This window comes from Eleutherodactylus coqui, chromosome 1, assembly GCF_035609145.1.
Source record: "Eleutherodactylus coqui strain aEleCoq1 chromosome 1, aEleCoq1.hap1, whole genome shotgun sequence".
NCBI classification, from domain to species: domain Eukaryota; kingdom Metazoa; phylum Chordata; class Amphibia; order Anura; family Eleutherodactylidae; genus Eleutherodactylus; species Eleutherodactylus coqui.
The window spans coordinates 494,465,344-494,487,624 of NC_089837.1; the positions used below are offsets into that span (position 1 = coordinate 494,465,344).

Genomic DNA, 22,281 nt, shown 5'->3' on the forward strand with positions numbered 1-22,281 from the left:
GGCACTGCGCCCCTTTTAATCACTGTTTTCTTTGTCCTGCAACTAAAAGCTTAAAAGCTCCGGTGGGCGCGGCCTTGCCTGTTTTCGAGTTTTTCCTATTGGTCAAGACGCCGTTCTCTTTTCTCGCCCTCTGATTGGCCACTTCGAGCAGTTACCAGGGGGCGTGACGCAGGTAGCGGCTCGCCTCTGATTGGCTGGACCGAAAGTGAGGAGGATTCCTGTCAAAATGACAGAACCTGAGCCTGAGCATGAACCGGGGCGTGGAGATATCTGAAAAGAGGCGTGGTTATACAAATATACGCTATGCGGGCGTGGTTATTTCCTAATAAGGCGTGTGCTGGGTGTGGTTTTACCATATGTTATAAATACCAGCGCTTAGTGGGCGTGGTTTTGGAGTCAGATGGCTAACCAGGGGGCAGGTCAGTACCGCCCCCTCTGTCCCTGTCTCTCCGTCTCCCCTCCTCCTCCTGTGCCCGGTCTGTGCTCTCGGGTCGGCCCGCAGTACACAGCTCGCCGGCTGCTCTTGTTCTCCCCGAGCCACAGCTGGAGCACCAGGCGGGGAGGTGACACCATGAACGGCACACAAAGCGGCGACTATGTCATCTGCAGCAACTGCCACAAAGTGCTGAGGAAGGTGAGAGCCCAACAGCCCGAAAGTCCTGCAAAAGCAGCTGAACCCCCCTGTAACTGCCGCAACAACTTCTGCCTGCAAGTCCGGGCATATTCCTGCAGAGGGCTTGCTGGGTCTTGTAGTCCTTCTGCATTTTACAGCTTGCCCTACAATAGCGTGCACGTAATGATTGGGACGGGGGCTATTGCGCCATTTTTATCGCCGCTATCGCAACAATGGAGTGGTGATATTTACCAAGATCCGGTCACTTTTTATGGCAACTTGCAACAATTTGATACTTGCTATGATTGGTTCATCTTCCATTGAGACGATTGCACCAACTCTTCAATTAATTGCAACGATCGGAGAGATTCGCAACAATCGGACTTGAGATTTACAATAGCTGGGTCGTTTTTCGTTGAGATTCCGGACGATCAGGTCGCTTTGCCAAGAGATTGGCGGCGATCGGGGGCCGCTATGCGACGCGATTGGCGGCGATCGGGGGCCGCTATGCGACGCGATTGGCGGCGATCGGGGGCCGCTATGCGACGCGATTGGCGGCGATCGGGGGCCGCTATGCGACGCGATTGGCGGCGATCGGGGGCCGCCGTGCGACGAGACTGGCGGCCATCATTGAGATTTGCCATGATCTGATCGCTTACCATTGAGATTTGCGCAAACCCGTTCATTGTCTACTAAGATCTGCGTTAGCCGGGTCACTTTTCATTCAGATCCTCGAAGATCGGGTCGCTTTGCGCTGTGATTCGCGGTGACCGGACCGCCTCACGTTGAGCTCTGCACCAGCCCCGTTGTTTTCCGACGACGGCATGACTCCGCATTGAGATTTGTGACGTTCATTGTGAATTGTCCCAAGCGGGCTGCCGTACAATGCGGTTTTCCACGCCGGGTCGCTTTTTGTTGGCAATCGTCGTATAAAATCTATTGTCTTTGTCTTAAATGTTCCAATCAGGAAAAGTCTTGAAACGTTTGTCTGGTGGCTTGCAAATGTCTTGTGTTTTTTTGCCGCTTGTCGACGTAAGGTGAGCGCGCCAATATTCTCCTAAAATATCATTTTATCCGTAACGAATGTCCTTATTATTAAACGGTGACAATAAAAATTAACCCCCGAGGAAAAAAATGGTTAAACGTACAGAAAACCTTTTCATTGGCCGCCATGATGATCCTTCGGAGCGCTATTTATCCGCACGGCCGCATTGCATTATACATCGGTGGTTTCTGTAGAACGCCATCCTGTTGCTATGTGAAAAACATCTTCTTTCTTCCCAATGACCCCCTTCTAGATCAACATGGTTGCCCAATTGGCAACTTAGATGTGCCCCTCAGTGGACTGCGTAGACCAGCTGCGCCTCCAGCACTGAAGGGGTTAATGTACTGGTATTGTTCTCTCCATCACTGTATATACTATACGTCTTGTATATTTCTGGAGGCGGGGGGTTTGGGTAGAGGGTGATACACTGGTGGCACTTGGATACATTATACTGTTATGTTCTGCACTAATATTAAGGTTGCGCCCCTTTAAATCCCCTGAATTAACCAAATACGGTCCGGCACTTGTATTCTGTGTGATGATGAACACTGCTGCTGTGCTACGGAGCTTGCAATCTAATTTGTATTACCTTGGTTTGCCCAAGGTCACCAGGATCCGATACCGGGATTCGAACCGGCGGCGTCGGTTTTTATTTGTATGTGTCTGAGCTTCATTGACGGTTGTTGTTGTTTTCTACAATGTTTCGTTCCGGTTATGTAATGGTCACGGTCTAATCCGCCGTAGGACGTAGAGATGTAGTAAACGGCTAACTCGGCTCTGCTGCATTTCATCCCCTAAGACGGTTGATAGAAGGAAGGGTTAAATGGCGCATTCGGCTCTGCTACATCTGTAGTGTGCCGTTTAACTCGCCCTCCGGCTGTCACAGAGATTGCAGTGGGAGCTGTTGTTTGCATCATTAGCCGGTCGCCAGTTGAGTTTTGTTCTTTGTCGCTGGTAGGTGCCAGGTAACGTACCCGGCGCAATCCCATCATCCTCTGCATTCGCGGTGCCCGGCCTCATCTGGACAATTATTCTGCCTTCCTAAGTGGCTGACACATTCTTGTCACTGGCGGTTTGTGTTCTGGTCGTTGGTACGCCGCGGTGTAGGTAGTGTCAGCATTTCTTCTTGTACGCTTCGCTCACCGTCTACATTTTGCCAGGATTAAAAGGAATTTACCGCGAAAGTTAAAAAAAAGTCGCCGGCGAGTAAAAGTCCTTCAGTCGTCCTCTAATGTCAGGCATCTGTTAAGCAAGAAAGCAGAGTTAGGTTGGATTTACACAAGACGACTACGGGCTGAGTAGTCGCTCAAAATAGTCGCTAAAGTGTACGAATATTCGTTGACTAATATGGGGGCGTGAGGTTCTTTGGCGGATCTGTGTTTGAAATTTCGCCCCCCCCCCCCCTCCACAACGCACGCTTGGGGGTTGTAAAGTCCACTAAATGCAAGAGGCTGCAGCACCAAGTGTTCCATCAGACGCCAAAACCAGCAATAAGCCGCAGGAGCAAGGGTATCTAAGGCAACCAAAACCGACCAGAGCTGCTAATGTTCTCTCGAAGACTGTCAGGGACTGTTCAGTCGCGCATAATTCGTACGTTTTTGCGTTTCCAGGAACCAAAGAGCGCTAAAAGGGGGCCGCTAAAATTAACTGTTTAAATGTAGAGTCAGATACGTTAAAACACCAAAATAAACACTATTTAACTGTTCTCAGCGCTGCAGCTACGCAATTCTTCTGATCTTGTTGACAACGAAAGTCAGGTGACTGCCTCTAGCCAATCGGAGGCCGCAGCTTCACCATTCAAAACTCTTGGCATCATGGCGCTCAGGATGTGAGCGGTGATTCTGGGAGAACGGGCAGTGACGCTACAGCCTCCGATTGGCAGGTGGCTGTCACCTATCTGAGGCCGCATTGTCACTGCCCGTTCTCCTGGCATCAGCACTTGCGTCATGGGTGCCATGATGCCAGGAGTTCTGAACGGTGATGCTGCAGCCTCTGATTGGCAGGTGGCTGTCACCTATCTGAGGCCGCATTGTCACTGCCCGTTCTCCTGGCATCAGCACTTGCGTCATGGGTGCCATGATGCCAGGAGTTCTGAACGGTGATGCTGCAGCCACTGATTGGCAGGGTGGTCACCTGACTTTCACTGTGAACGTAAACCGGGTTGCAGCACAGGATCGCCGGCGCTGAGGGCAGGTAAGTACACTTTTTTTATTTTGTTGCTATAACCATTGGTGTAACTATAGGGGGTGCAGGGGATGCGGTTGCACCCGGCCCAGGAGCCTTGGGGGCCCATAATGCCTCTCTTCTGCATATAGGGAGCCCAGTACTATGAATAAAGCATTATAGTTGGGGCCCTGTTACAGGTTTTATAATGGGGCCCAGGAGCTTCATTACACCTCTGGCGGGAGCCAATCAGTGTTCAGTGGGAGATGTGCTCCAAAAAAAGGGCACACCTCCCTCCAAAGTTGTTGACTCGTCGCTCTGAGACAAAGATTACTTGTTTACACCAAACTAGAATTAATCACCCAGCGACTACTTTTAGGTGAGCTGAAGCTAAGCGGGTGAGTTCTCACTGATCCCCGGTTGGTGACCGTGTTTACCTGCATCGAGTGACTATTTGGCCGTACACCACCCTTACCATAAATGGCTTCTCTTAAGGGGGCGGTCGCCTACAATGTCCGAAGCTCTAAACCGTAAACCCGCGTATTTATGTAGCTTCTCTATTAGGCGGATTAGCCTTTCAGGACTCCAGGAAAGCTGGGGGAGAACCTTTATGGGTGGGCGACTTTCCCAGTAATGGCTATCACCAAGAAACCCTGCGGAATAGTTATTAACAGAAATGTGCAATTTGAGGACAATCTTAGGGTTTTAAGCGCTACATGGGCAACTCCCACACCAACGCCGTTGTTACCCAGTAGTCCCATTCCGCCCCTGACTTAGATGGCATCGCTCCTTGGAAAACAGTGGGGGACATTTACAGTATGAACCTTGTGTAGAAAAGTTGCAAATTTTAGCGCAAGGCCTACTTACGCAAAAAGTTTGTGACTTTTTGGCTTTCTGTGCCGCCCTTAAATAAATAAAATGGGCGTGGCTTGTATGGGAGGGGGCGTGGCCACCAAACATTTTAGCGAAAATCTGCTCCTGCTGCCCAGTTCTGCGTGGAGATGCCAAGACGCGCCTAGTATATTGAGGCCAGCTCCGGCGGAAATTATGCTCAGACCAGCATTACCAGTTTTAGTAAATTTCTCCCCGTTTTGCTCTTGCTTTCTGTTTGCAGCCGCAGTGGATTTTATGGAGAATACCTAAATAGGTGGGATTCCCCTTTAAAAATTTAAAGGGATTGTCCAGATTTTTGTAAAATTCCGTCATTCCATTTTTGCAACTTTCCACCATACTTTGTGTTTCAGTTTCTCAAACTTTTCAACATCTCTTGTGTTGTCAGTGAATGGGAACCTTCTGAAACCCCCAGATGGATGACGGCTACGGTTGGGTCCAGTCTAGACAAATCCTCCGAGCTGAATACTATCTTTCCACTCCTGTAGTTTGCAACAATGTATCAGTTGGAGCGCAGACTGTTCAGGTCACAGGCCACTGCCTAGATTGGATTACCTTGTCAGCTGCGAGAAGTATTAGATCTGTATGGGGTTTCATCTTCAAGTCACTGACAGCATGCAGAGATCTTAAATATTTTGACTTCATTGGTTTGGATGTTTATCTTGCAGCAAAAAAATGTCGGTTGATTTGATTGCAAAGCATTGTGTGTAGCGGGGGTCTCTGCTGCCCCTCCTGTTCCAAGCTCGATGATAAGGGGCGCCCATGATTATGTTGACCCACTGATATCTTAAAGGGATTTTTCTAGAATTAGATAAATATGGCCACTTTCTTCCTAATATAGCGCCACACCTGCCTCCATGTCATATGGAGTATTGCAACCTCAATCCATTCACGTTGATGGGGTTTAGCTGCAATACCAGACACAACCAGTGGACAGATGTGGCGCTGTTTCTGGAAGCAGCCATGTTTATCTAATTCTGGACAATCCCTTTAAATTTTATATTGCATCATAGTTGACAATATTTGAATTTGGAACATTTAAACCCACCCCCATGATTGTCCAGGACTGCCCCCTAGGAATGCTCACAAGTCACCCGCTTGGTGGTAAATTTGCACAAGCCCTGCCTCCTTTCTTGTTACTTCCTGGGATTGTTAGTAACAATGTTGGGCGAGTGCTATCAGTTGGCCTTGAGTGCCATCTCTTAAAGGGGTTGTCCCGGTTTGGCTCCTTTCTTCCAGCAACAGCGCCACACCTGTCCACAGGTTGTGTATGGTATTGCAGCTCAGCCTCATTCACTGCAGTGAAGCTGAGCTGCAATACCAGACACAACCTATGGACAAGTGTGGCGCTGTTTCTACTTTTGTAATGCCAGACAGCCCCTTTAAGGTTACCGGAGAGCCTTGTGCCTCATTGGTCCTGGCGGCACAGCATTCCTGCACATGCGGCACAGGGCTCGGATCTTGTTTACATCTGTGGCACTTGCTTAGACACATCCTAATTACGTTCATTAATTTTGCATGACTGTATTTGTCTCATTAGTCGCCATGGAGATTCAGAAATTGTATATTTAACACGTTTCGGCCCGACCCTCCCAGGTCGTCCACCCCTAGCATGAACCTGCGGGTACACATTAATAAACTCCTTTTCCTTATGTGTATATATCCTATAGATGTTTGTTAGCTCTCCGTAGCGGCGTGTCGTACGGCTCTTGGCGCCGGCGCCTCTTCCCAGCAGAGCGCATAATCTGATTTATTTAAAGGGAATGTAAGTGAGAAAATGACCTATTGTGGAAATCAAGTTTTTAGTTAACGTATTTTTTCATGTTTTTGTTTTTTTCAAATTTTCGATGTCTGTGTCTACATTATAAAAAGAATCCTGAAATTCTGCAGTTTTCACCCTAAAACAGCTAAAAATGCTAAGATATCTTTATTTTTACATAGGGGAATCACATACACAGCAATACACGAGTACCCCTCTCATAGTCATCACAGCCCCCCATGTAAATGCACACACCCTGAAGTCATCACAGCCCCCCATGTACTATGCACACACCCTAAAGTCATCACAGCCCCCCATGTACTATGCACACACCCTGAAGTCATCACAGCCCCCCATGTACTATGCACACACCCTAAAGTCATCACAGCCCCCCATGTACTATGCACACACCCTAAAGTCATCACAGCCCCCCATGTACTATGCACACACCCAAGTCATCACAGCCCCCCATGTACTATGCACACACCCAAGTCATCACCGCCCCCCATGTACTATGCACACACTCCAGTCATCACCGCCCCCCATGTACTATGCACACACACTCCAGTCATCACCGCCCCCCATGTACTATGCGCACACACTGCAGTCATCACAGCCCCCCATGTACTATGCACACACTCCAGTCATCACCGCCCCCCATGTACTATACACGCACGCGCGCGCAGTCATCACAGCCCCCCCATGTACTATGCACACACACCGCGCAGTCATCACAGCCCCCCCATGTACTATACACACACACCCCGCAGTCATCACAGCCCCCCCATGTACTATGCACACACACCCCGCAGTCATCGCAGCCCCCCCATGTACTATGCACACACACCCCGCAGTCATCGCAGCCCCCCCATGTACTATGCACACACACCCCGCAGTCATCGCAGCCCCCCCATGTACTATGCACACACACCCCGCAGTCATCGCAGCCCCCCATGTACTATGCACACACACCCCGCAGTCATCGCAGCCCCCCATGTACTATGCACACACACCCCGCAGTCATTGCAGCCCAACGTGTACTATGCACCCCCCCGCCATGTACTATGCACACACCCTGAAGTCATAGTAGCCCCCCCCATGTACTATGCACACACACCCCGCAGTCATTGCAGCCCCCTATGTACTATACACACACCCCCCACAGTCATTGCAGACCACCACCCCACCCACGGGAGGCAGAGCTAATCTCAATTTCACAATTCTGCTAAAGTTAAAATTGTGCCTCAGCAAAATGGCGATTAATCAAAAATCTAATTCTGATTAATTGGCCAGCCCTACTAACCACTAATCTAATTAGTCTAATAATAGCCTTCCTATTCAGTAGAGAAAACTTCTCAGCAGTCATCTCATTATCATCACAAACAGGATTACAGTGACAGGTGAAGCCTATATATAGATAGCACAGAATCCACCATTCACAATAGGTGATGGTTACAGCTCACCTCCTCCCCCTCCCTGCACACGACCAATTGAAGTGAATGAACATCTCTAGACTATGTCCATATGGCTCTTGTAAAGCATATTTCTAAATGCTGTTAATGGCTCAACCACAATGGCTGCCCCATGGTCCTGCACGGACAATAAAGAAAAAAATAGTCAGAAAATGAAAACAAATTAGAAAAAATTACCGCATATATTTTGGTTTCTGGTTTAAATGAGTAAAAATAAATCTTGGGTGAAACTTTCCCTTTTAAGCCCATTTTAAAGTGTGAAAGGAAGCCAGTCTATCCAGAGAAAACCCACACGACCACAGGGAGAATGTGCCAACTGCACGGCCTCCGTGGGGGCCATAGATTACATCACCTGATTGTGGGACCGGCGGGCACGAGTCTTAGGCGCTGCTCACATCTGCTCTGGGGATTGTTTAGGTGGTGAAAATAATGGCAGGATTACCGAAATGCTCACTAGCAGCACTTCTGTAATATCACCGGTGACCATGTTGGTCTTTACGCGAGCAAGGGGGTCCTGTATGTTCACTGATGGTCAATCGGCCAGTTGCTAGGCAGTTGTAGAGGACTTGGGCACCAGATTTGTTCTGAGGGTGTTTTTAAGATTGAAAAGCTGGGGGTACTGTTCCTCATTGTGGAGAGCACCAAATTTGCATAGGAAGTCTTGCAGTGCTCCCTGGGAAAATGGTATGTAAATTAGATTTCCTTCTTGGACTGAGAGCTGCGGCTCTAGTGCTTCCTGTGGCAGGTAGCTACCCCATACATAGCTGACCTTTAACACGTAACTAAGGGCCAGAAAAGCCAGCTCAGAAAAGCCGGTTGAAATCCAACAGGAAGTAAAACAAAACCACGTTTTTCTGTTTTGCTGCCCATCTGATGGAACACAAAAACACTCATGTGAACAAGTCCTTGGCCAAACTAGACTTTTTTTTTTTTACGGAAAATGCCCATCTGCAGACAGCCGTTTCGGGATTCTTGCCTCTCATCAGGCTTCTGGTTGGCTGTGTGATGTGCCTTAGATGTGGGCCACCTTGTGGAGTTGCCATATATAGTCTTAAAACAATGGCTTTTTGGAAGCAGAAACAGCGCCACCCTTGCTCATGGGTTGCGTCGGGGATTGCAGCTCATCCTTACTTAAGTGACTACAGCTGAGATGTAATACCAGAGACAGCCTATGGACAAGAGTGTTGCTGTTTCTGGACAAGAAGCAAACCCATTTTTCAATCCTGGACATCCCCTTTAACCACAAAGTTAGAAGAACTCTGTATGGCTTTGGGTCTGCATTGATGACAGATGTGGATGGAAGCCTCTAAAACATTTTCGTGGGAGCGGTGAAAAGTCAAGAGGAGTGATCGAAAGGAGAAGATGCAAGACAACCTTGAGGTCAGTAGGTTACTGATAAAGTGCTCGTTGTGTACCACAGACCGTGTTGGGACTCTGTAATCCTGCAGTCTGTCTAACCTCTTCCCAGCAGATGTTTCTCCTTCTTTCTGCGCTCGTTTATTTGTAGCGGTTGCTGGTTCGCAGAGTGGTAGATTACACCCCTCCATAATTACTTTATAATCATCTACTTTAGTGTGGCTTACGGCCCCTTGACACATGGGAATTATAGATCTGAACAGTTCCCAACGTTCCTAACGATGATTGCCGAGTAACGGTACACAAAACGTTGGAGACATTGTAACGCTACTATCTAGTAATCCGCAAATGGTCGTCCTCCAACCTCAATCACCAGATCGAATAGGTAAAGGAAACCCAGTAGGTCCCGCTAAATTACCTTTATTTCTAGTCTTTGCTCGTCCCATCATGCCTCAGGATGGATGTCATAGTCTTTTGACCCGGCTCAAAACTTTCTCCTGTACTTAGAATATCGTCCCCTGTTAAGAATGGGGGAAGGGAAGTGACAACTGAGTACATTTATGGTTCATTTTGTCCTTTTTGTTTTTCTTATGCCTATTCAGTCTTTGCCATGCCAGGAAACCTTTGTATGGCCAATAGCCACCCAAATAATCACAGAATGAGCGATTACGGGCAACTATTGACTCCTCTACGCATGGCCTCCAGTTGGCACTGCGAAAGAAGTTGCTCAATAGTTGCTAGTCGTTCTGGTTTAGCTCATGGCACACCTTTGTATGATGGGGCCACAAGCAGCGGGTTTCGAGCTTCCCCGGTTATCTGGGTCAGTAGTAGCCCTATCAACAATGGGCCGGCTTGTTTCCATGGAAGGGCTAGGCTGGTTTTAGTCACTTTCTTCTCAGAAACTGGCAACTGCAACATTAGGGACTTGTGGCCGTGAGAGGAAGAAGGCCCAATTTAGTGGGCGACACTGAAGGGTTGCTAGTGTATCCAGTTAAAACCGCTATTACAGGAACAACAAGACTGGCTTATTTTAGAAGAGGCAACGGTATCACAACAGGAATTTGTCAGTCTCTGCTCCCGGTAGTCCGAGATGGTTGATAAACCGTTCTTAGGCCCGTTAGCGCGGGATACTCCGTCAGTCCTGCATCTAGTTAACCGGGAATAATGTAACTGAGGAACTACTTGGCTTCTTGGTTACGGACTCCCTAATCTTCCCTTATCACCGGAGGGCACTGTCTGTAGGACAACTGCTACAAAACTTTAGCGCGACTCAGGAGAACCCTTTTCGCTTCGGTGCACAACTTCGCTATTTTCTCTCCCTACTACTTCTGGTTCCTTTCTGCTCAACCTTGTTCCTCCGCTTCAGCCCCTTCTTAAGGCACAGTATAAAAACATAAACAACTTCTAGAGGCAAAAAGTTTTATCTCGCGACACCCCTTCAAAAAAAAATCTCGTTCTCTTTTTACTCCCACCCCTATACACCCTTAAGAGTTTGACACCGTCGTTGGGAAGAGTTGCCCTAAACAACTGAGTAGAAGCAGAAAGCATATAGTGAACTTCTTCTGGTCCTGCTCCAAGCCACATACTTCATAAGGTAAAAAGAAACTTTTTTTTTAAATGAAAGTTACCCAGAAGTCTCATTTTTGGGAATCAACTGCCATCTTCCCATTTTAGCAATGGGTACTGCATATGGATGTGTGGAAAGTGCCCCCAATCAATCTGCATCATGGTGAGTAGCACAGCCCCACCAACCGCTGCCAACAGCTTCTAGTTACCAATTGCCTGTGGCCATTTAGGGCGTTGCATAGCAAACCAGGCCAAAAAAAAAAAAGTTTTGTCGGACCCCCAAATGAATAATTAGAATGGAGAAACTCAATCTTTGCTGTAATTTCTCCTGTAATAACTTGCCAAAACAGAAAATGGCAATTCAAGGACTTCTAGTTGCTGGTGGGTTTTTAGCTTTTGGTGGATGGCTTTCAGGCCAAGACCTCGAAGACTAGTCAGGATGAGTCTTCTTATTTCACATGGAATGTTTCCATTTGCTCTTTCTAGGTCAGCTGTACAGAAATATTTACTGCATTGTGTTACACATTAGTATCTCAAAGTCCAGACCAGGGAGCGTTGCTGAGCGGCCGAGCCCCACGTCTAGAATGTTGGCCGCAGGTTTTGTTGCGCAATGCTCATTGTGGTGTGTGGCTTCTTCAGAGCAGATATTTGTGGTCTTCCGCTGGCACGTAGTAGAGACCGGCAGTCCTACTGAACATCGTAGACTGAAATTCCCAATTCTTAGGAAATTCTAGCGGCTTCGAATCCGGACCCTATATATAATCAAGAACTCTTTACTGTGCTTTGTATACAGATGATACTTAAGTGACCCGGACGTTCTATTATGACCGACTTTCCGACTTTCTTGGTTTGGTATCTCCTTTGCATCCTTGAACATATGGACCATAGTCAACTGGGAAGTTCATATACCTAGTTCATAGTGAAAGATAGGTGGCCTCAAATTCTATGATAACAGCTTACCCCATACATTTTTAGGTTGTACCTGCAGTTTCGTCTTGCTCTGCGCCTAGAAGTTCAATTGTTCTCTGCTGATGGTACCAATTACAACAACCTACCGGATTGTCAAATGCCTCTTCTGGGGGTAGAGTATACTCTCCGGCTAAACCTATTGCTTGGACAATTCGTATTGTCTTCCACTAAGTGGCACTGGAGGTAGAGGGATTTTTTATTAGTGGAGTCTTTAAGGCGTTGTCTGCCTATTTTTTTTCCACTGATGACCTATGCCCTGGATCAGGGGCGTAGCTAAAGGTTCATGGGCACGGGTGCAAAAGTTTATCTTGGGGAGGGGGGGGGCCAACTTCTCTTAACCCTTCCTGGATAAGTCATCAGTAGTCGATCAGCTGATCGCCCGGCCCACTATCAAGACAGGGAAGGAAGTGCCAGAGCTGGCTTCACTCCCATTGAAATCAGCGCTCTCTTACCTTGCACTTACTAAAGAAAGCACTCAGATCCCGGCTTTTGGTGCACAGGAACGATCATCACTCAGTGAATGGAAGAGGAATGGGCTGGGGGTCATTCCGACCCGCCCCCACTCAGTGAATGGAAGAGGAATGGGCTGGGGGTCATTCCGGCCCGCCGGCCTCCATTCACAGTAAACAGGCAGTCATTCGTAGATGAGCCACTGCCTGTTTACACGGGCAGATCATCATTCAGGTTTATGCTTGCTTAAACTGAATGATAAGAGAACAAATTATTATTCGTCATTCGGTCTGTGCATCCATCTAGACTGAATGAAAAACGTTCAAATTCTCGCTGGGTGCGGGGATCTGAACGGCCTGTGTAAGAGGGCCCTAAATCGGAGTATGTAAAGAGTTTTAAAGCCCTCTTAGCTAGACTATATCTAGATAATGAGGTTATCCCATTCAGTTTCACTGTAGGCTGTAAAACGAGATGCTTTTATGCATCATAGCCTGTTGTACTGACATCTAGTGGACAGTAGAAGAAGTGTAATGTTTCATGGATATTTAAAATAGTTCCTCACAAGAAGTAAAAGCTACGCATTCTTCTGATGAGTGTCTCTTTAAAGGCCATGTCTACATGATTAGAAAAACATGGCTGCTTTCTTCCAAGAACAATGCCACACCTGTCCACAGTCTCATTTACTTCAATGGAGCTGAGTTGCAATACTATTCACAACCTGTGGACAGTTGTGGTGCTGTTTCAAGAAGAAAGTAGCCATGTCTTCTTATTGCGGACAATCTGTGGTCCTGTACCGCCTGCTTGTTCCGACCCAATATACCTGATCATTCCTTGCAGTAAACAAGGGGTAGCTCCGACCTCCATGGGGAGTAGAGGTGGTCTTAGGATGGACAGACCCCAAGTCCATTTGTGGCTGCCCTTATTTCACTTTTACCGAATGAATTCCTCCACTTTAACGCAACAGATGTGAGTTGGAACAGACGTTTCTGTGTCACATTTCTGTGTCGTGACACTGGATCAGATGGTATTCCACGGGGGTGAGGGACCGGTGGGGGCGGAGGAGAATGTAGTGCAGTGCTTCATCCAAGCTCAGCAAGAAATCGAAATGGTGACCAACGAGATCTTGAAGAGGTTAATTTGCTCATATAGCCTCCACATTCCAGCTTCATAATCTTATTGGAAAAGAAAGAGATTATCCCCTCTATTTAGTGTTTCAAGGGCCAGCTGCGTAATCTGTTTAATGCAGCGTCATACAATTTACACCGGCTCCCTTCGTGAGTCTGCAGCCGCTCTTAAAGGGCATGTCCATCTATTTGACCGCTGGGACCCACAGGGATCATGAGCACTGTGCACTACCCCCCTAGTGAATGGAGCACATATGTGATCACCGTTTCATTCCCATTGCGACTATCTCTATTAGTAATGGACGCATGTGTGCTGGCACTCCATTCACTAAGGGGCAATTGGGATGCGCCATTTTCATGATCCCTGTGGTTCCCAGCAGTCGGAACCCCAGGAATCCAATATTTCTCACCTGTGTACAGCGTGTATTATACTCCAGAGCTGAATTCCTTATTCTGCAGCCTTCAGAGCTAAAATCTCCCAGCTGCCTTTGCAAGTTCAAGATATACACAGAGCTTGTGATTTACATTATGGAAAGTGTAGCCTAGGAACTGTACATTAAAGGGATTTTCTAAATAAAGGGGATCGGTGTCTGATCGCTGGGGGTCAGGAAACCCAAACCCGGCGCACCCTACTGGAGCGTCGGTGTGTATGCTTGACTGCTGCTCTATTCGCTTCTATGGGGTGGAGGGAGATTGTCAAGAGCATCAATCTTCGACTGTCCCTGGAGTGAATGGAGTGGTGGTCAAGCATGCGCGCTCCGCTCCGTTCACATGCTGCATTCTGCTGAGTTGGACTCAAAATTGGTGGGGGTCCGAGTATTCAGATTCTCTAGAGATCAGATATTTATTGCCTATCCTGTAGACAGTGGATAAATGTCTCTAATGGCAACCACCCCCTTAATTTCATCTCTTTCCCCCCTCACACCTACCCATCCTGCATTCTAGGACCTCAGCTGGGCTGATAGGGGTGTTTGACAAGTTGGTCGTCACTTTCCAATGACCAGCAGAATTATGAATACAGCTCTGGACTGTAGGACCAGCTGTAAGATCAGTATTGTATAAGTAATATATTCATGTATGTGCTTGCTATATAGTACAATGGTGTATGAATATATATATATATATATATATACCCTTTCAGATGCCCATAAACTTTAGGCTATAGATGATTGTTCTTAAGGTTTTTTTTTCCTTGACCCAATGATCAGGCAAGAACATTCGTCTAATACCGAGCTGTGTGAAGCTGCATCTGATCAGCCAATGAATGAGCGAACACTCATCCTTCGGGTGATCGCTTCTTTTACATAGCCGGAAAAGATCATTGTGGTTGAGAGCACGTTTCCCTGTGTATGGGGGATGTGCTGCCCACAATCATGGACCAGGGGAAGACCGATTGCGTCCACCATACATTCTGAAGCTGCCGGTGTGGAGGCCGTGTAAGACGAGCAGCACTCATTGTGCCGTGTAATAGACCCATTTAGGCCACCGGTTATTCGACCACCGGTTTGTTCAATACTGAGACATCCAAAGAAAACGCAAAATGAAGCCACGGCAGTAAATGCCTAGGAGTATTGTCTACCAGTCTGCAAAAAAACTGCATTTTTTTTTAATGGACCCGAATTGCATACGCCCGTCTGAACGAGTCCTTACTGAGCGGTCCTCCATTCTGGGTCATAGGAAGGTCTGGAGTGGGGGGACCTGACGAGTCCTTACTCAGCGGTCCTACATTCTGGGTCATAGGAGGGTCTGGAGTGGGGGGACCTGCTCTATGATATTCCTATGACCTAGTAGGCCATATCAACAAGGGCTTGTACTCTTGCCACAACCTCCTTACTAGATGTGTAGGGAATGCTGGCTGACCAGTATATCTTCAGTTGTCACCCAACTATCTCAGAAGGAATAACTTGTCGAAGGACGTCTCCTCTTGAGGTGTCCTTCGGTGGGGCATTCTACTGGCGACCATTGCCGCAGATTGCCCCTTGCATGGGCCGGTTCTGCCCAACAGTAGCTTTTTGCTTTTGCAGTTTGTGCTGGCCGTCCTGCGGACAGTAGAGGCCGGGCCGTCCTATCTCTATCTGGCTTTTGAGTTCTTTGTGAAAGAGTTGGGGGGTAAAATTGTTTTTCTTGTTGAGTCCTGGCCGGGAGCCATCGGCAGTTGTTTGTCGAGCCTTGCTCTGCCTTTGGCAGCTGGATTCTATGTAAAAGGATCTTGTTGTTGAAGTGAACAGTTGCAGATAGAAGGATTTTGCAAATTGCAGACAGCGTCGTGTTCTCTTTTTTTTTTCCCAATTTTTTTTTTCTTCTTATTTTTCTGAAACTAGGAACGGACGCCAGGGCCAAAAAAACAAACAAACACCTAATAAGAATGTTTTTAAGCCTCCTATGAAAGGAAGAGTGTATGGAGAGATTTCTTCGCCTTGGCCCTTGGGATCAGATTACATATAATGTTTTCAAGGACCCCATATTGGACTTGAACAGTCCAGGAGGGAGGAGGAGGAGGAGGAGGAGGGGGGTGGTGGTGGAACTGTGCCTTGGTTTAACCCTTGCCTCCCCGGCCTCTTGCTGCATATTTTTAGGACTTGTTTTTCTCTTCAGGAATGCTTTCTATTCATACGGCAAGGAGGCGTGAGGCTTGTGGGACTGGCACCGCTGAAGTGTGTCAAGGAAAAAAGATAAATGACTCACGCCAGGGGTTATTGCTCAATGGCAGGCAATGTTGAGGTGGAGTTATATATATAAAAAAAAAAGTTGGGTATTGGATAAGGTCGGCTGCAGAAGAGGAGATAAACAACATGGCGGGGCTAAAAGAACTGTTTATGTCCTGGCTATAAGGATTTAATCGTTGGAGAGCCAGAGAAACGACAGGTCCCAGTATGTTCTCACAGAATACTGTCTGGCAACCGCAATCTAGGTATTGCATGCTAAATGGCACAGATATAGGACAAGCTATTACCGGTCCTTTGTGCCAAATAAGGTTAAAGACCCTTTTACATGGCTCGATTATCATGCAAATTGCTCGATCTGCATAATAATTGTGAACCTAGCAGTGAAAGACCGATCAGTGATTAATCTCTGATCGGATCCTTCATGCAGACTCTAAAATCATTGTCGGTCTGCATCATTCAGTTTAAACAGGCAGTTGTTCGCCTATGAATGACTGCCTGTTTACTGTGAATGGAGGCGAGTGGGCCGAACGAGCACAGGAGCGACCATCGCTGGGACAGTTGTTGGGTACTTCAGTGCCCGACAGTCATCTCGTGTAAAAGGGGCTTTAGGTAAGTTCACATTAGCCCTTTTTATTTCCGTCATGGGAACAGAAAGCTCTTCAGTTTTTGCCCCCATAGACATGCATTGAGACTGAAGACCTTCCGTCTCAATCCGTCTGTCACAGATGATCGCCTCTGCCCCTTCGGTTCAGACTTTGGATCACACCAATCAAACTTCTTCCAGGTCACTATGGTTGGTCTGAAGTTTTTTTGAAAGTTTATTTACCCTTTAAGCGAAACTGTTACAGTGTTAAAGGGGTCATATAGGATTATGGCTGCTTTCTTCCAAGCAGTTGTCCCACTTCTGTCCACAGGTTGTGTCTGGCATTGCAGCTCTGCCCCATTCACGTCAATGGGACTGAGCTGCAATACCAGACACAACCCATGCACGGATGTGGTGCTGTTTCTGGGCAGGGCCTGTGGGGCGGTGCCTGACACAAGGGTTCACTATCTTGTGAACCCTTGTCATATTGTATCCCATAAATCCATGCACTAGGCTAGGCTTTGACTGGATTGTTCCTTTAACTCTTTCAAGACTAGAGATTTTTTCTTTCTTTTTTTTTTAATTGTAATCTTTTTCGTTCCAGTCTTCCTAGAGCCATAACTTTTTGTTATTTTTCCATCAATGCAGCCATTTAAGGGATTATTTTTTTGCAGGCCGAGTTTTTTTTTCTGGGAATACTCAATGTATTATATAATGTATTGAAAATGTTTTAAGTGGGGTGAAATGAAAAAAATGCAATTGCGCCATTTTGTGAAGCAAGGTTTTAATCTGTGATCTTTACGACTACATATTTGGGTCTTTTATTGTTCAGATTTTTTATGGGAAAGGTTTTTTTGGGGGGGCTTTTTAATATTTAAGTTTTTACGGTTTCAAAAAGTTAAACCTTTTTTTTTATAATTTTTTTCTAGTCCACATCGGGGACTTGAACTTGCGATCAGTTATAATGCCAACATGTTATGTTGCGCTGTCCATATTTCCATCCCTTCTTGCCCCATTTGGGGCTTAGAATCTCATCTTCCTATCTCAAACACGTTTCCATAGACCAGTTTCGTATTGAGGCATTTTAACCCATCAGTATATTTTTGGGGTGTAGAGGGAAAACTGATGAGAGCCACTCAAACTCCATGCAGAAATATCAGATTCGGACCCAGGTCCCCCAGTGCTGCACAGTACCAACGCTAACCACTGAGCCGCATGGTTTGCTTTTTTCTGCACTGCTCCAGAGTTCTAACTTGTATTATACTCCAGAGCTGCATTTGCAATTCTGCTCAGCCTGTCAGACACACACTGCCTACAACTGAGCTGAGCTCCCATAGTTTCTGATCTAAAGATGACTTTTCACATATTGCAAATCCCCAGAAGAAGTTCTTTTCCAACATTAAGTCCACAAGAAGTGCTTATGATTTCAGCTCTGAAGCCTTTGGAATAGTGAATGCAGCTCTGTACTATAATACAGGCTGCAACTAAGGATCTGTACAAGGTACATTTAATGCAAAGTTTTTTCAAAGCTATGCAACTTTTTATGTGGGCTCTTTCTGTATATCAAGTATATTATTCGGAATATTTACAGCACCGAAGGCTGCTGGGGCATGCTGGGAGTTGTAGTCTAGTACCAGCTGGGGAACCATGGAGGGATACCCCTGCCTGAGCCTCTCCTCGCAGTTGTTATGGTCTCCGCTCCTCGGCGTGCCCTTGCATGAGACAGCGTGCAGCACAGATAATTACTATATCCGCGCCGCGCTCTCTGCAGCCGCCCGTGTTTTTATAATATGAGAAGTCTCATTCTGCTGACACGGCTGATTTTGCAGGCATGATAGAGCTGTGTACAATAAACGACTGAAAATAATCCTCCCCCCAGTTACCCTGATATTAACCAGTTAGTCGCTGACTAACGTTATTTTCCTATCAGATGAGGTGTCTGGCCTCCGACCCAATTACTTCGCAGACCATCCCTAAATAAACAGCAGGGGTGACATAAGTGGCTGCCTTCTGCGGTGGCTTCCTTTCCTTAGTTATATCCCGCTGCGCAGCGATCGCTGTGCTCGTCATTGTGTGGAGTCCCGAAGAGGAAAAGTCTGATTATATTGCCAATCCCTGCAAAAGTGCCTATCAGGAGTCTGGAAAAGCTGAATGACCATATTCCCCAACCGTCCTGGATTTTGGGCACTGGCCTGCTGTACCAGGACGCAGGAGGCATGTCACATGCTGGGATGGAGTTAAAAAAAAAAAAATGGTAATAAAAATCTTGTACTGTCCGGCGCACTGGTCGGAGTCATTACTATGGCTGTCTCGCTTGCTTTTTGGTAGCGGGATCATGTGATCGCTTCACCAATCGCTTGCGTCAGCTGCTGTAGTAGTGATCAAGTCAACCCGTAACCCAGAAGTGGGCAGGTTATAGTAGTGGTGCAGCCCAAACTGGCGTGAGAGAGCGGTGAGCATAAGATGTTTTTTTTTTTTTCTTTTAAATCTTGCCAGCAGAATAGTGAGTGCAGCTCTGGAGTATAATACGGGATGTAACTCAGGATCAGTACAGGGTAAGTAATGTATGTACACAGTGACTCCACCAGCAGAATAGTGAGTGCAGCTCTGGAGTATAATACGGGATGTAACTCAGGATCAGTACAGGATAAGTAATGTATGTACACAGTGACTCCACAAGCAGAATAGTGGGTGCAGCTCTGGAGTATAATACAGGATGTAACTCGGGATCAGTACAGGATAAGTAATGTATGTACACAGTGACTCCACAAGCAGAATAGTGGGTGCAGCTCTGGAGTATAATACAGGATGTAACTCAGGATCAGTACAGGATAAGTAATGTATGTACACAGTGACTCCACCAGCAGAATAGTGAGTGCAGCTCCGCGGTATAATACAGGATATAACTCAGGATCAGTACAGGATAAGTAATGTATGTACACAGTGACTCCACCAGCAGAATAGTGAGTGCAGCTCTGAAGTATAATACGGGCTGTAACTCAGGATCAGTACAGGATAAGTATTGTATGTACACAGTGACTCCATCAGCAGAATAGTGAGTGCAGCTCTGGAGTATAATACAGGATGTAACTGAGGATCAGTACAGGATAAGTAATGTATGTACACAGTGACTCCATCAGCAGAATAGTGAGTGCAGCTCTGGAGTATAAAATAGGATATAACTCAGGATCAGTACAGGATAAGTAATGTATGTACACAGTGACTCCACCAGCAGAATAGTGAGTGCAGCTCTGAAGTATAATACGGGCTGTAACTCAGGATCAGTACAGGATAAGTATTGTATGTACACAGTGACTCCATCAGCAGAATAGTGAGTGCAGCTCTGGAGTATAATACAGGATGTAACTGAGGATCAGTACAGGATAAGTAATGTATGTACACAGTGACTCCATCAGCAGAATAGTGAGTGCAGCTCTGGAGTATAAAATAGGATATAACTCAGGATCAGTACAGGATAAGTAATGTATGTACACAGTGACCCCATCAGCAGAATAGTGAGTGCAGCTCTGGAGTATAATACAGCATGTAACTCAGGATCAGTACAGGATAAGTAATGTATGTACATAGTGACTCCACAAGCAGAATAGTGAGTGCAGCTCTGGAGTATAATACAGGATGTAACTGAGGATCAGTACAGGATAAGTAATGTATGTACACAGTGACTCCATCAGTAGAATAGTGAGTGCAGTTCTGGAGTATAAAATAGGATATAACTCAGGATCAGTACAGGATAAGTAATGTATGTACACAGTGACTCCACCAGCAGAATAGTGAATGCAGCCCTGGGGTATAATACAGTATGTAACTCAGGATCAGTACAGGATAAGTAATGCATGTACACAGTGACTCCACCAGCAGAATAGGGAGTGAAGCTCTGGAGTATAAAATAGGATATAACGCTGGATCAGTAGAGATATGCTTGTTAACATCCTTTATACCCCCTCCCTGGCTACCATCAGTGTAATCTGGCATACTCCCTTTAAGGCCTCTCTCACACAGGTGTTTTTTTACCTGTATTAACGCTCCCATTGAAATCAATGGGGCCTCACAGACATGCGTTTGATCGCCGCGATTGTCGACCGTGTCTGCTCTATCTTTGGCCGCTTAGCGCAGTTCATCACCTAACACAATGATGGGATGCGCTACAACAATCTGCCGTCCACAGCGAGCTGCTGCCCAAAACAAAAGTAATTTGCAGCAAGGTGCTTCGATTGAAGTCGCGGCTCTTTGACGCCTTCATGTAGGACCCTCGCTCTATGCGGGATGTCTGGGGCGCTCGATCAGAAAAACAACTCTATGCAGTATAAAGATGAGTTGGCGCAGAAGCGGTTCGGACGCAGCGGTAACCCTGGAGATGAATGTTGCCTTTGCCTCTGCCTCCTTTTGTTCCAGTCTCGGAGGGGCTGGCATCACACGGGGCAGAGGAAGCGCTGGAGGGGGAAATCCTCTTCTATTTTGTGTCGGTTCCTCTTGGATAAATAATCAAACAACCAGGAAATGCAGCGACCGAAACCAACGGAGCAGGATGATGGCGAACATCTTATATTCGCCCGCTGCACGACGTCTTCAGGAATTTACTTAACTTTCTACTCTTCTTGAGGTGTAACTTCGGGCCTTCTGTGTATATCAGGGGTGTCCAGCCTTTTATTGTCTCTGAGCCACGTTAGATGAAGTAGTCGTCTTGGGCCGCACCTTAAATACGCCAACAGTAACCGGATTTGAATTGCGGATTCTGCGATCAGCGTCCGTACAGATGATCCGCGGTAAAACCCAGCAGTGAAAGGCATGCCGTTTCGAATTTTCCTTCACACTTGTTGGTATGGATTGCGTATTCTGCGAGCGGCAGAAAAATGGCAGCATGCTCTATTTCACCACAGACTCTGCGCGGACGACCTCCATTAATGTCAATGCAGGCGTGCGACCCGCAGCCCATACACAATTGACATTGCCTATGGGCTGCGGGTACCGACATCATCACTAAGCGATGGTGTGGGAAATGCAAACAACCTGTACTGCGCATGACCGCCTGTGCGTCTCCACGGTCATACGCAATACAGTTGCTTGCCGTCCATAGAGTCACAGACAGAATCCGCTGTGGGCCTCCCGCATGCAAATCCGACCTGGTCGTGTGACCCCAGCCTAAAGTAGGCATTAACCCATTATCGTGTAGACTGGACATAATGGAGGTCTTAGCAGTAGAGTCCCTAAAAATTCAGAAAAGTCCTAACTTGCTTTATTGTCAACTAGTAAAATCCTACGAGACTCGGCTACATAATGTGAGATAAGTCATTAGAAACATTAAGACCCGGCCGCCAAAGATGGCGCTGGCTCGATACTATCAAAGCCGACACCAACATGCAGATGATCGAACTGAGAGAAGCCGTACAAAAAAAAACAGTATGGAGAGGGCTGATCCAAAAAGTGTCCGAGAGTCGGCACCCAACTGGATAGATAGATATGGGTTTTGCCTTGGTCTCCCCCACATGTACACACATAGCTTCCATAGTTTTGCTTGCCCCTCTGAAAAAAGTTGGGATATATTAGTTGATGCTGCACTTTGGCTTTTTGCACCCTTTACAGTAACCCATAACAAGACCCCCTCC

The 22,281-nt window shown here is 46.8% G+C and overlaps 1 protein-coding gene across 2 annotated transcripts in view; it reads left to right on the forward strand.

Moving 5' to 3' along the window:
• The first annotated feature begins 480 nt into the window (after positions 1-480).
• SESN3 (sestrin 3) overlaps positions 481-22,281 on the forward strand; it is an 81,546-nt gene continuing 59,745 nt past the window's right edge. For both annotated transcript variants that reach the window (XM_066586700.1, XM_066586707.1), the window contains exon 1: positions 481-634. In XM_066586700.1, coding sequence (XP_066442797.1) covers positions 572-634 — 63 coding nt within the window. In that variant the 5' untranslated portion in view covers positions 481-571. The remainder of the gene's footprint in view (positions 635-22,281) is intronic.